Source organism: Typopeltis vanoorti, chromosome 9 (assembly GCF_054136105.1).
Source record: "Typopeltis vanoorti isolate ZY-2024b chromosome 9, IOZ_Tvanoo_1.0, whole genome shotgun sequence".
NCBI classification, from domain to species: domain Eukaryota; kingdom Metazoa; phylum Arthropoda; class Arachnida; order Uropygi; family Thelyphonidae; genus Typopeltis; species Typopeltis vanoorti.
In genome coordinates, this window is record NC_143557.1 from 94,552,034 (window position 1) to 94,566,598 (window position 14,565).

The 14,565-nt window shown below is 33.9% G+C and overlaps 1 protein-coding gene across 1 annotated transcript in view; it reads left to right on the forward strand.

Moving 5' to 3' along the window:
• Positions 1–14,565, forward strand: part of LOC150103263 (paramyosin-like) — a 145,093-nt gene that overhangs the window by 113,109 nt on the left and 17,419 nt on the right. Inside the window, exon 10 of the mRNA XM_090397850.1 lies at positions 12,043–12,283. Within this exon, the coding sequence (XP_090253976.1) occupies positions 12,043–12,283 (241 nt within the window). The remainder of the gene's footprint in view (positions 1–12,042; positions 12,284–14,565) is intronic.

Sequence of the window (14,565 nt, forward strand, 5' to 3'; positions counted from 1 at the left end):
CAGACCATATAAAATAATCAGTTGACATGTATGTGTACAATTTTAATCAAAACTAAATTGATTTTAGTGATCATTCCTCGTAATTGCTATTTATATTTTCGATGTACATTGCCATCGAGGTTTTTTCCCACCATCTGTACACATATAAACATTCCGCTCTGACTGGATGGAATTTATTGAAATTTGGTTTCGGTATCTATTCAGTAGAGATGCCGAAACCAAACTCAATAATAAATAAAGTAATACAGAGTCAAATAAATAAATAAATAAAATAACGAGGCTGGTTTCAACTACTAATGGTAATGAAGCTTTCATCTTACAGGATGAAGAAGAATGTTGCATTGTTTATCGATTGAAAGACCAAACCGATCAATTAAATCGGTAATGGTGCACAAACATTTCGTAGCGCAATTATAGAGAATTTTAAATAAGTTGGTGGCACTAGCAGAAGTCAGTATGAATAAAGATTAATGGCTCTAAAGACATTAATGAGAGTATCGGCTGTCTTGTGTCAAGGATTTGGTGTATTTATATACTGGGTTAATTAGGATGTAGGCGTATAACTTCGGAATTTATAGCCGAGGCAGTTTGAGTAAATAAAATCATATGAACATGAGTCTGGTATACTGAACACTTACAGTCTGAATTTAAAAAAAAAAACTATAGAGTTTTTAAATTCCTCACTTCAATTAAAGTGAAGAATTTCACATTCGTGCTTACATTAGATTCTTAAAAATACACCCCTCGGCCTCAGTACAAAATGAAAGATCGTGTACCGCAGGTTAGCTCGTAACCTTAAAGCAAATTCAAGTTGTTTGTTTATTCACTATTACCAGCCATTGCAGTTTACTGCTATATCTCATAACATGTAGGTAATGTTTTATATGCTACATTCCTATCCCTTCCAGTTTTAAAACGCCCATGAGCTCTATTTATATGGATTTGCCATATAAATAGAGCTCATCTCAAAATCGTTATTTTGCCATCTCAAAATCGTTATTGATTTTGAGATGGCAATAACGTTAATTGCTGAAATCACTGAATACTAGTAACGTTTTCCAAACCGAAGAATTTCAGAGTCAATATGTATTTAGTAAGAGTTTTCCAGAGTGTTTCCGCAAACTACTGCGTCACTTTATGTGAAAGCTCCTACCACGTACATTGTATACAACGCCTCCAAATCGGGATCATGCTCTACGGTTGGAAGTTTGTAAATGGCTCTGCCAATCGATGCGTTTTTGTGATGAGCTGAATTCACCAGCGATGATATCAACATCATTCGCAATTCATATGTATGGCCAGAAATGATTCCGTCATTCTGGAAAGTAATTTTTAACATCGCTTCCGTGTCTCAAATGTATAGCTTGGAATAACCCACGTTCGTTCATTAATCCGTTTATTTTCGTCCAGATGACATTCAACTATAATTTCTACAAGACGAACTGTCGCTTTGGCATTTGATGTACCTTTGGTTACACTGTGTTGTATATAATTCTAACACAATGGAACCTCTCCGCATCTTTTGCAGGCACTGGAAACACATCTTAGTGATCGTTTCGCTGGATGGTAGATCATTCGTGATGTTCCATAGAATTCGTCGACTAGGGCAGGATGGTCAATTCTGTGTTGGAACAGATGCAAAGAGCTCGCGTAACGGACAAAAATAGAAACAAAACATGGCATATATTGCTCATTTTGATGTTACAGCCAAAAAGGATATTCTTGTAATGCAAACTGCATACTCGATACACAGATGCGTCAAGGTCAAAGATGATATTTTTGAGAACGTTTTATAAACATAAATTATATTTTCCTGAATCCTTTATTAGTTGCCTATCTGCTTAATGTTTTTATTACCAGTGCATTTTTAATAAATTCAAACATTCGTTATCCCGAAAATTAATAGTATTGGACCAATATTCATATGAAGATTTTTAACTCAAAAATATTTCTTCCATGAGCTCCACTGAAGGAGGATTTATGAAAGAAACCACTTTTATTATTCTTCGGATGGGTTCTTTACAGACTTATTTCAAGTGAAGATGAGTTACTGTCCGATGCAGATGATAGGGATTTTATTCCTGGTCATTTTTGTTTTCCATCTGTCAACCGACAAACAAGCTAAGAACATGCAATAAAATGATCGTCTCTAATTCCTTATAGTCTCAGATGTCTCAATGTAACTATTTAAAAACTGATAAAATTTATCAATTCCGAATCTATTGACTTATATACAAAAATGACAAAAAAAAAAGATAAATAAATGTACAGGAGAAAATTTAACAGATTTTAACCATTTGAGGGTGGAAATGCAATGAATAATATTGAAAAAATAGAAAACAATGACCAATGAAGAGGCACAAAAAAGAAACAGTAAAGAAATTAAGCTCTTCAAGAGGATCAGTTATATTTAATAGAATAGATAAAGTAAATTTTGCGGTTGTGTGAAACAAAGAGAGACCATTCAGAAAAAAGGATTATGCCAAGGAGAGAAAAGACAGCTCCAATATAAAGTGACGAATAAAATGAAGCATATATAATGCCGCATCTGGAATCTTTCCAAGTAACGAGAAAGGGTACAGAAATGTTTGGAATAAATTATCTCTTCCAGATGCTAGACTACCTTGTATGTTTTAAGAAGGCGATAAGAAAAACCCGGAAATAAAGTTCTACTTGAAATCTGCGAAGTCAGGAATCGTAAATATTTTTCAAAGCTTTTAAGTAGTTGCTGTGCTTGCTGTTACTAACTGTAAAACATGGGCCTCTGTTTAGTAACACCATGCACTATGCAGGCGAAGCTAAGCTCTGTTGCTGATTTTGGGTTTTATTCCAGTCTAGTGATTACCCGTTCGTTAAGACACCAGCTGAGTTGTGTTAACGCTGTAAATGTACCGTTACGGAAGGGTCGGATTCCTTGTCCTTGAAAAACAAAGGGAAAAGGTTATCTCTTTCCTTTTTGGCACACAAGAAATCGTTTACTTTATTCTCCTTTTTTCTTTCATTTTATGCAAAGCAGTTTTATCTCAAATGAGATAGAAAACGTGAACTGAAAATCGAATAACTAAAGATTAAAGCGTATTGTTAACCTAATGATAACAGTAATTCAAACCAAAAGAAAGGAAGGGGGGGGGGAATAAGTTAGTCCGCAATCATTATGACAAATAAATTATGACATGTGATTTAAGCTAATTTCAAGTCGTCTGTTTTTATATTTTATTTTTTATGTGGTTCCAACCCACGAAAGGTTTTTTTTGTATAAACCTATTGCACATTGGCACCGTAGGTGAAGTATGATAGAGAGTAATAGTTTATCATTAGTCTTTGGTAAAAGCGGTAGCTTATCGAAATAATACAGATGCAAATTACTGCTTTGGCATAGAGGAGGAGGAGGACCAGTCTGCAGGAATACTAGCTCGTGAAGACAAAATAGTGGAAGGATTGAAAGGCATATCAATGTTCTTCAGGGACTTCAAATATGTTCAGCGGGATTCAGATCATGCGATAGGGCAAACCAATGAGACAATAAATAAATAAATTTGCTGGACGTATCCATCTCGAGATGAGTACAAGAGTTGACCTGTAACGATGCACTTTGCAACTATATTTATCTGAGATATTTTAGTCAGGCGTTGGATAGATATTAATCAACTTGTAGTGCCAAGGGGCTAAGCATGTTTCAAGAAAATGTGAATCTCAGACCATTATTCTACAACTGCTCATCTGTAGTGTATACATAGTGTATAAGCAATATCATTTCATCAGCACATTGCAACTGGGTATGTGATTTCCGCTCACGAAGGTTGTAAACCTATAGTACATTAGTATCATGAGTGACTTAAGGATTGCTTTCTATTTTAATGATGTTTACATATTTCTTGTATTTTTATTTATTTTTTACAAAATCCAGAAACTCGAACCTGCAACCTGTTAGTTGGAGAGCATATTCATACGAATCCGTTAACGACTTTCTACGACCAGATGAGATCCTCCTCCTCCCCCTCTTCCTCTTCTGGTATTTGACAATCATAAGTAGTGCATTGTGGGATTGTATGTTTATAGTCCAACGGAACAAGAGTGCGGTGCATACTGCAGTTCGATTATGTCAACTGCAGTTGTATTGCAATTATTTGAGTTGCTGATGCATATTTATGCGGTTTTTCAGATCACAAGAGTTTTTCTGGTTGTTTTATTGCCTATAGACTTTTCTTAATAAACCCTGATATTGTTGTTTGTGACAACCAACTAGGACTACTGTTTGCGCGATATCGGCATGTGCTCTTTTCGCATCTACAATCATAACTAATGTGGATGTTTGTGTTACATTCTTTTATATGTTGATAATTCCAAAAATATAAATGTTCACGGAGCAGTTGATAGTCCCCAGAATCATAACGATATCTCAGTGGTTAACCTTAGAATTTCTGCCATCATATAAATAATGTTATTTTAAAAAGTACTAATATTACTTATTCAGTTAATGGGAATTACTCTAATTACACACTTTAGAATAGCACTTAGAAAATTCCTATCATATTCTCTCAATGTTTTATAATTAATATTCCACGAAGGACATAGGAAATATATGCATAATTGCATGCATTCATGAGACAAAAAACACATTCAGAAAATATACGTTAAAACACCTCCTATTTTCTAGAAATTGGCTTTCCAAAAATGGGCCTTACATAACTTGATCATGGTAGTTATTCTCAAATACGTTTATTAAATACAAGTTACATTTTAGTAAAAACTTTTGCGCGATGAGGACTGTTTAACAAACGAACAACAACAACAAAATAACAGCCTTCAAATTGTATTGGTGACCTGTTAATCGAGCGGATAGCGTGATGCGCTCTTCAACAACAGGATAGGGATTCGAATGATTTTCATCACTAGTATAAGACCACCACTTGGCTTACTGAAGGCTCGAAGTGGCTTCAAAAAGTTCCTGTTTTGGCCTATAGAATAGCGTTTCCAGATTACCTAACCCATAGTCAGACCACGGTATTGTACTGTACTGTAGTCTTACAATTTCATGGGCGGCATTCATATAAAAATATTATATTATAGTTAATTTAGCCCAAAACACAAAACTGTACATATAATTAGAACTATTTTTACCCTCCAGTCTCTTTCGTTCTCAGTCCTTTTTTTTTGTAGGTTCTGTTATCTCGTTATCATTTGAGTCAAAGAAGAAATGCTGTTAGAATATCCTTGTTTGCTGAGTAAGCACCTCTTTTGCTCATCAGGCTTCACTCCTTCACCTTGACATTCAAAAAACGCTTAAACTTCCTCCACAAACTGTAAAATCTTTGGATGTCTTTTCTTGCTTATTCAGTTACCTACAACGAAAACTGCACAACAGTACAATTTGTATTGTATAATGTTACTCCAAACTTCCTACTTGTCCTAAATATACGCTGGCAAAATGACGGGGGTTCCTCTTGCGGAACAATTCCTCTACAGGGAACAACTATTTTTACATGGGTACATTATATAATCCTTGTAGCCATTTTAGTGTGGGAGGTTCAAGCAAAAACAAGCAAGGAAACAAAGTCTGTAATCACAGTTTACTCCTTTGAGCCAGAGAAGAGTGCTGAATTTTTAAGGAATGTGGGATGCTTAAGAGTCAATAAATATTTTAAAAATAAATGGACATTTTAGGTTGTATTTAGTAGCTATATGAGTGTCATTACACTACCTATTAAAACTATAAATGTATTTATTTTTTCTTAAAATACAGAAAATCAACTTTTCAAAAAGGATATTCTGTATAAAAAGCGTTTTATTTTAATTGCCATAACAAATCAACTGAAAAAGCTAAATTAACAAAGCTAGTTATTAAAATAACTCGAAATCGCTGATAGCAAGAAGATAAATTCTAAATTTTCAAGAATATTTCCTTAAGAAAATCGATTTCTGTATAAATTTAATTTCAAATTTAAGCGCCTTCCGCGCAAAAAAAGACCTGAATTTGATTTTTGTCGTGACGAGAGACATCTTTAAAACATGATTGAGTTAGTCGATCTCACGGAAGTAGCGGGGTTTTCACCTGGAAACTCATGTTTTTCGTCTCGCATACAATCAAATCGGCCAAGAATATACGTTATCAAAAATACTGTTCGTGGTGGCAGATGGCGTGGTGTCCAGATGGCAATAATGGAGTAGAATGTCCTCCCATGATGAGTCCTTGGGTTCTTGGAAGTGTCAGGTCATAATAATGATAATAAAATTAACAAAATAAAATACCAAAAGTCATTTATCGAGAATAAATTTCACTACCTATATCTTATTGTGTATGGACGTTAAATTTTACTATCCTTGAAACTTTGGTACTTGTAGTTGTTGAACTGAAGAAACATCTTATTTCCACTCACATACCATTTAAATGCATTACCTAACATTACTGTATGGTGCAGTTTCATTGTAAATTTCTTCACTAATCCTTTATTCTTTGAATAACTCTCGTCACATGCGGTTCATATATGAATGGTAGCTGGAAATATATGAGGTCTTCATCGCAAACAGCGATTCAGTTGTTGAATGATGAAGTTCATCCAAATGCCAATGTAGAATAGCGTATTTGAACTGCAGCTTTCCTTAAGAGGAGACAGCATTGCGTGCAACTCTTCCCGTGTGGCCAATGGGATTTCCGGATCTCAATCCTAAAAACAATGTGGTTGTTAATGAGGTAAACCAAACCAACATAACATCTGTTAAGCTGCAACGGCAATTTCATGGACGCCCAAAGCTGAAGACATCCTTATGTAATCAGTGTTTAGTGTCCAGACAGTATATATGCAAGGATTTGCAAACTTTTTCATCTTAATCCCTGTGTATAATTTGTCTTAAACTTCTGTAGCCCTCTCCCTTTAATCATTATAAAACAGTTTATAAGTAAATTTAATTAAAATATAGCTATAAATTATAAAAATAATTTATTTAACTATAAAAGGCTGCTATATGCAATACCAAAATAGTTTCTGAAAGAAATGGGTTTCAAAATAATAATAATAATAATAATAATAATAATAATAATAATAATAATAATAATAATAATAATAATAATAATAAAAATTTATGATTTGTTTAATTCCGAAATACGTATTTGGTATGAAGTGATGCATACCTTATTGATTTTCGGGCTATGAGCTGTTAATATATCATGATGCATCAAACACAAACTGCTTCTCATCACCAGTAACTAAACTTTTGAATCCGAGCAGTAAGTTGATTTGTTGTATTTGGTTGATATTTTTTGCTCCATTACAAACATGAGTGTTAAATTGAGCTGAAACATCAGTAATGGTGGTTGAAATTATCAGATGAATGATATAGGAAGAGAATAGCAGAATACGTATAAGCAATTATACGGTATACGTCTGAAATGAAGAGAAACGAAATCGATATGAATGTCTGTGAAAAGATAAAAGTGCAGTTTTTTATGGGAATCTCATCCATGAAAAACTGTAAACTTAGAGTACATTGCAATGCGTGGATTACATGATTTCCAGATTACCTAATGCTTATGCATCAGATAATCGGAAAATCCTGTTTAGAGACCAAACACGCTGGCGATCTCACGCCGGTGACGAAATTCATTTAATACCTGAAATGCAAATGACTCTTTAAAACAGTTACGAAGCCCTTGCAACATCTGTCTTTGTTGAAAAGACCCTGAGATCGAATCCTCTCTAGGATGGGAGGAACTTTATAAAGGCTTTTTTTTTATCGTTCTTCTTCAAAATAGGCAAACTGATCAAAATTAACCGACATGATTACACTGTGCTCATAGCCGTAGTTGCTTCTGCCACAATTCAAGCCAAACCACCTGAAGTGCTATTATCTTTCTATTCTCATTATTCACATCATAATCATGGCATAATGGATAATCGACAGTGCAAGTCAAGACGGAGCAAGGAAGAAAGCCTGTATGAAGAGTAGCCGTAGGATTCATGACATCCAATATCAGAGAATATATTAAATGGAAGTTAATGGTTCGAATTCATATGAAAATTTCAATTGAATACCATAATATTTAAGAGAAATTTACTTTTACTTTTTTTTTTTTCAGGAAAGTATAATCTTAATACAGTATACATAAATTGCTTCTAATTTTGAAATTAATTAAAAGGTAAAAGTTTTGAAATTAATTAAAACGATATTATAAAGTTAATTAATTTAATTATTTAACTAATTCGTTTCCCTTGAGGCATGCCTCACAGTCTGGGAACTTATAGCTGCGAATGAGTTAGCTGTACGATATAGAATTTATTTATTTATTGTATTATTATAATTATTTGCTGTCAAAACACAGTATTTGCCAATTGTTGTGTAGATGTGATGCCATTTATAAAGTCGTGGATACATTTATCCACGACATTCAGTTCAAAAATTTTCAATTTTATAAATACTCGATATTTTTTTTTTTTAATATCCTATCCTTCTCGTCCGTCCTAGGACGGGTTGAGTAACCTCCTAAGGAGGAGTTACTGGTATATTAATGCAGCCGGTTCGCAACTCCTCTGCTGCATCCCCTAAGGGTGATATTTATGACTGTAATCCGTGTGTGTTTATGGGGCAGGTTTGCCTGCTTGTGGGATATGAAAATCCCCAGATAAACTGGGGGGGGACACTGCTTTCCACGCCCAAGACCGACCAACTTGGTTATGGCTGAGGAAGATCCTTAAACTCCTCACGACGGGAATCGAACCTAGGACACTCCTTCCCCAGGCATATGGTTGCAAAGCGCATAGCCACTAGGCTAACCCCGAGGATGTTTTTGAATATAAAGAAGTAAAAAGACATTAACTATTCTTGAGGTAAAAGTAATAGAAACAAGTTTATTTTATTCGTCTGTTTTACTGCATTCAATAGTGCTCAGTTACCTGCTATCGTGAAGTGATCAAAAGTGTTCACGAACGAGCAGTGTAAATAATTCGAGCCGAATTATTTTTAAACACGCTTAAAAATAATTTCCTTATTAAAGACCACAGTAACGTAAATCGAAGAATCATTGTGCCCTTCGATTGTACCCTTATATGGGCTTTTTCAATTGTAGGTACTGGTACTCGTAAGTTAACCGTTCTCATATGGAGGTAGTAGTATTTTTCCTCCCGAAAATTCGAATTTTTCATCCCACATACAGGAAAATCGACTATGAAAACACACAATTTACAAAGAAAAAATACTGGTGGTGGTGGTGGTCAGAGGCAGATGGCGTCATGGAGGTGTCAAGTAATAATAAAAATAAACCAATACATTTTGTATAGTTCTCCTTTAGTAAATTAGGAACACATCCGTGATTCTCCCATTTGTGTTAACAGTTCGTGGTCTCCTCGAATGGTCTTTGCATAGCAGCAGAACACTCCTGCTCACAGACATTTTGTAGGCTTGGACCATTTGTTCTACCAACTCTGTATCAACTAAAATAATGCTCAACAATAAACATGTTTTCTTCCAACGTTAACACCATTGCTACAGCTAAATGTAATGGCTTAGACTCTCAACGTGTTCTTCTATTAATCTGCATGCAGTCAAACAATATATCTCATAGCGCGTGTACTGAAGGGAGGGTCGATGTTCAGTACTGTTTTTTTTTTTTTTTTTTTTTTTTGCGCCATACCTCCGTACTTCTTTAAAAGTATTTAAAGAAGTACGGCGTAAGTTAAGTTTAGTATTGCGAAGTAAAAAAAAAAAAATTCAGTGGTCGCTTTTCGCATAGTGATATTTTTGCTATCGATGATGCCATGCTTCACGTATTAATATAGTAATACATTAAGCCAGCACATGTTATAATAATATTTTATACTGCGTTATAATTCAGTGTGTATAATGCGCGCATTATAATAAGAATCACGTGTTACACATTACGTATTACAGTATTTTATAAATACTGTAATACCATGGCAAAGAACTACTATTGAGCAAAATAATTTAAAAATATAATATCATTTATCCATATAAAATATATAAACATATCGTTTATATGTTTTTGTTATATTCTTTTCAGTAGTCGGTGTCCCATCCACTAAACATTATAAATGTATAGCCCATTCTTTTTATCGTGAGGGATAACGGCTAGATAATCTGAAAATATAGTCCCGGAGACCAAAGAAAAAAAAAACTTTTTTTTTAAACGACTCATTTACGCCTCCAATATGCAAGCTGGTTGTTTCACACTGGGAGATGAAAATCATCTACCACTTCACAACTTTTGCCATACATTGATGCCTCAATTGAATCAGATTCGTAGCTTATACGATGGAAAGATGCAACCATAATAAAATTAAATCATTTACAACGCCTGGAAGGTTTACTTCATATTTGTTAAACGGAAGATCTGTTAGACGGAAGAACTCGTTGCATGTTACCGATTTAGCAGCAGTGGGAGTGTTATTAGCGTTACAGCTTCGTTCATTTATATTTATATTGCACTATTTATATTGCAATGAGTGACTTAGTTGATAGATATTTATATCACAACCAAAGTTTCTCTCTCTCTCTCTCTCTCTATATATATATAATGTATATATGTATATATATATATATATATATATATATATGATGCCTCGCTTCACGTATTAATACAGTATTACATTAAGACAGCACATGTCTTAAAATAATATATTTTATTATATATATACACGGCCCTAACAATAAAAATTAGCCACTTAATGTATATTTAAAAAGAAATTAGAATATTATCGGAAATATTTCTAATGAGACTACATCACGTGAGCTGGTTGGCCTAGATAAAATGCATTAATAAGCAAGAAAAATAAATATTTCAATTATATTAAAATACACTTGCAATACGAAAGGCTCAGTTAAGTAAAAATACTTGCAACATAAGACTGTCAAAATAATCTTGAATTTATAAGCGCTGTTGAGACAAAAGTTTGGTATAGAGTCCATTGCTAGAGATCACTGAAAAGATGAAACGTGATAGCAATTGTTACTTTTCAAAGTGTCTTGTACGTAAAACTTCTAAGGTGAGTAAAATATACTGTTGGAAATAACTAGAAAATGAGTCTGTTGTTGTTATTGAATATACTGTACAAAGGAATGAAACAACAACGACATAGTTTAGTTCAAGGTCACTATAAACAATCCCATCCCAGCTACAAAAAATTGTAAATGTTGGATAACCAAGGACCTTTGCTCTAGAGACCAAACATTATAATTTTTCAAGCCACTTCAAACCTTCAGTAAATGGTGATGTAGTGCCCAAATACTTTTATAAGCATCCATGTCACAGTCCGATTCAAATGTACAGCGTGTTGTTTGAACAGCGGAGACGATATCCACTCTTCCAACCAATTATATACATTAATAAGGAGTGTTATTTCCGGGAAAAAATAATAATGCTACATCACTCGGTAAATGTTTAGGCTATGTATTTGCATTTAATCAATTCTTACATGTAGTAAGACGTGATATCAGTCAGCAACTGCTGGGTGATAAGGAATACGCATAAAATGTGCCTAGATTTTATGTGTATTTTGCGCATACGTGACCACTTATGTGACCACTCATCGGTAAATAAGACCACTTTTTTGGGGTAAAGTAATTTCAAGCAAATTTTTAGTCAATAGATATTTCAGTTTTTTTTCTTGATACAAAAAGCGCTTTATATTCTTCGATAATCTTACTATCGACAAATTTCACTTATTTTTCTTATGTTTTCACAAATTATCTCATTTTAAAATAAAAATTATATATTTTGTTTCCTGATTGCATTTGCTATTCGCGATCATCTCTCTTTCAAAAGTTTATCCTCTTTCATTATATAAAAATGAGTAATGTATTTTTATATAATGAAGATAAAATAGTGTAAATTAACTATCACGGAAATTTTTAATTTACATGCAACTATAGCCACTAAAATCCACTGTAAACATGCAAATACACAGTAAACATGCCATGCTATGCGATTCTAAAGTATTTCGCTTGCATTCTATATATATATATATATATATATATATATATATATATATATATATATATATATATATGTAAACTTTAATGGTTTTTCTGTAGATGATTTGGCCGATGCTAAGAGTCATCTTGCTGATTCCACTCGTCGTGTTCATGAGATGGAGATTGAAATCAAAAGGTTAGAGAACGAAAAGGATGAGTTAACTTCAGCCTACAGGGAAGCCGAAGCTTTGAGGAAGCAAGAAGAAGGCAAATCCCAGCGTCTGACCGCTGAACTAGCTCAAGTCCGCCACGATTATGAAAGAAGGTTAACTATCAAGGAAGAGGAAGTAGAAGCTCTGCGGTAAGTTCTTTAAGATCATACAACTATACTGATATGTGTTAATTTTATCAGGCAAAGACCAAAGTCACGCACGCACTTGTCAGTAAGATGGAAGAACCATGCAGTACAGTGGCCTCGACAGTATCTGCTTGGAATTTTGCCAGTCATCCATTCACCCATCCAGTCTTATAAGTTCATTTCGCTTATCTTATATATGTGACCTTATATAAGTAATGGCCATTCCGCTCTATAAATATAACTAGACATTCTCATTTTCCTTAAAGTCTAAATGAGTGTCTCATTTAAAAAATCATCGCGTGAAAAAGGCGTGTAATACCTATTTTATTAAGCTTTGTTTCCAGATTTCTCCAGAGAATAATTATACATGTAAGAGACAGCAATTCTGTAAACTGCACACCAACTTAAAATCTTGTCATTAAAATTACTGCTGGCTATGAGGAACCAGCCTAATTTACTCTGATAACATAAATTAGCCTAATACTTACCATTACAGCTGACATTTTATTTATTGGAGGTTGTTAAGAAGAATAAAAGTCATACTATATAATCATGAATATTTATACATTTTATGACCTTCTTTTCTCATATCTAGACTTCCTCTAGTCCCACATGTGAGCAACTCGAACTAACGCACTTTCTCCACTTTCACTCATCAGCTGATGAAGAAGCGTCTTACTGTAGTGCAACTAATTCAACAGAATTTCAGATTCTGGTGGTTCATCTACAAACATTCTGATTACTCGTAACCTTTTCTTCATAAATAATCACTTCAAACTGCTAATCTTATTTGTACCATAGACTATTCAAATTATAACTTAATACAGATTTCCAATATGTTATATTTTTCCTATATCATTTTGAATCTCGTATCGTTGGATCCTATAGCACTACTAAATGGATTTTACTATACTATCGTTTTTGCTATCTTTTAATCTCATCGCTTGTTCTAAACGCGTTCTTGAAAATGCCATTAAGATACTTTTATTTCCCATTCAACATTTTATTCGATTCCAGCTCCAAGTGGGCCAAGGCAATTTTTAGAAGTCGACGCTGAAATATTTCTTTTCATGCTAATATAAAAATAAACATTACGAATTCTAAAACTTTTATTAGCTGAAATCAAGTCAAAAATCGATAATAAATTTCATAATGTGGTAATGGATTATCATGCTTACTCTTTAACTGTTCCATGATTCCATGGTAGACCTGTGTCTTAGTCTTTGTTTCATCATGACTGCAGGTCGCAAAAGATGTCAACTTTCTCTATCCTAAACCAGTCTCCTCCATTTCTTTCCAACTGATTTTAATATAGGATCCTCCTGTTTCTTGGGTTGTCTACTACGTTTTCTTTTTTGTGTCTGTTTTCTACTGAGTTTTGCTGCCTGTATATATTTTGTATTAACCGATATATGATTGTTCTATGTCTTGATCTTTTAGTGCCTGGAAAACTGCATTATCTTCTACTGTACCAATTTTTTTTTTAAATCGATAAATATCAAAGTGGAAAATGGTATTCTCTGCATTTTTCAGCTACTTGGTTTGTTTTATTATGTAGATCAGGCGTGGCCAACTTCATTCTATTCGAGGGCCAATATATGATGAGTGGCAGCGTCACAAGCCGCACACTTTTAGACACTTAAATAAAAATAAACTCTGCATTTTTTCAAGGCAATAGTTATATGTATTGAATTACTATATTTATTAAATCATTTCACTACTGGGAGAACAATATAAAATACTTGATTGATTTAAATATAAGTTGTTAAATTAAATTTAATTACATATTTCTGATTTTTTTACATGTAACACAACTTAACGAGAACACTGTGGGAGTTCAAGTGCGGCAACAAGTTCATCAAAGTCGATTTTCAGCGATGATGACGATATTCGTAACAAATCCTGAAGGTGGTCATCAGTGACGATTTAACCTCCCTCGTATTTGAGAAAGCGCATTCACATGTGTATGTGCTTCCAAACAGATGCAATTCTCAAGCTGAAATCACTCAATGCAGGATATTTTTCCCTTGGTATAAGTTTCCAAAAGTCAATGATTATCTCAACCCTTGACTGAAAAAAGGGGTCACTTTGGAGGTCACGCAACTCCAATTGAATAGTGTCATGCTTCGCTGAAATGTCGCATTTCATTGGGTTGTTAAAAAATGTCAGTTGTGGCTTCATGTCACTGAAGTCAGATAATCGCTTGCTAAATTGCTCCAAAAGTTGGTCTAACATTGGCACAGAAACATTGAAGTCAATGTCATGGTTCTCCTCCATCAACTCCC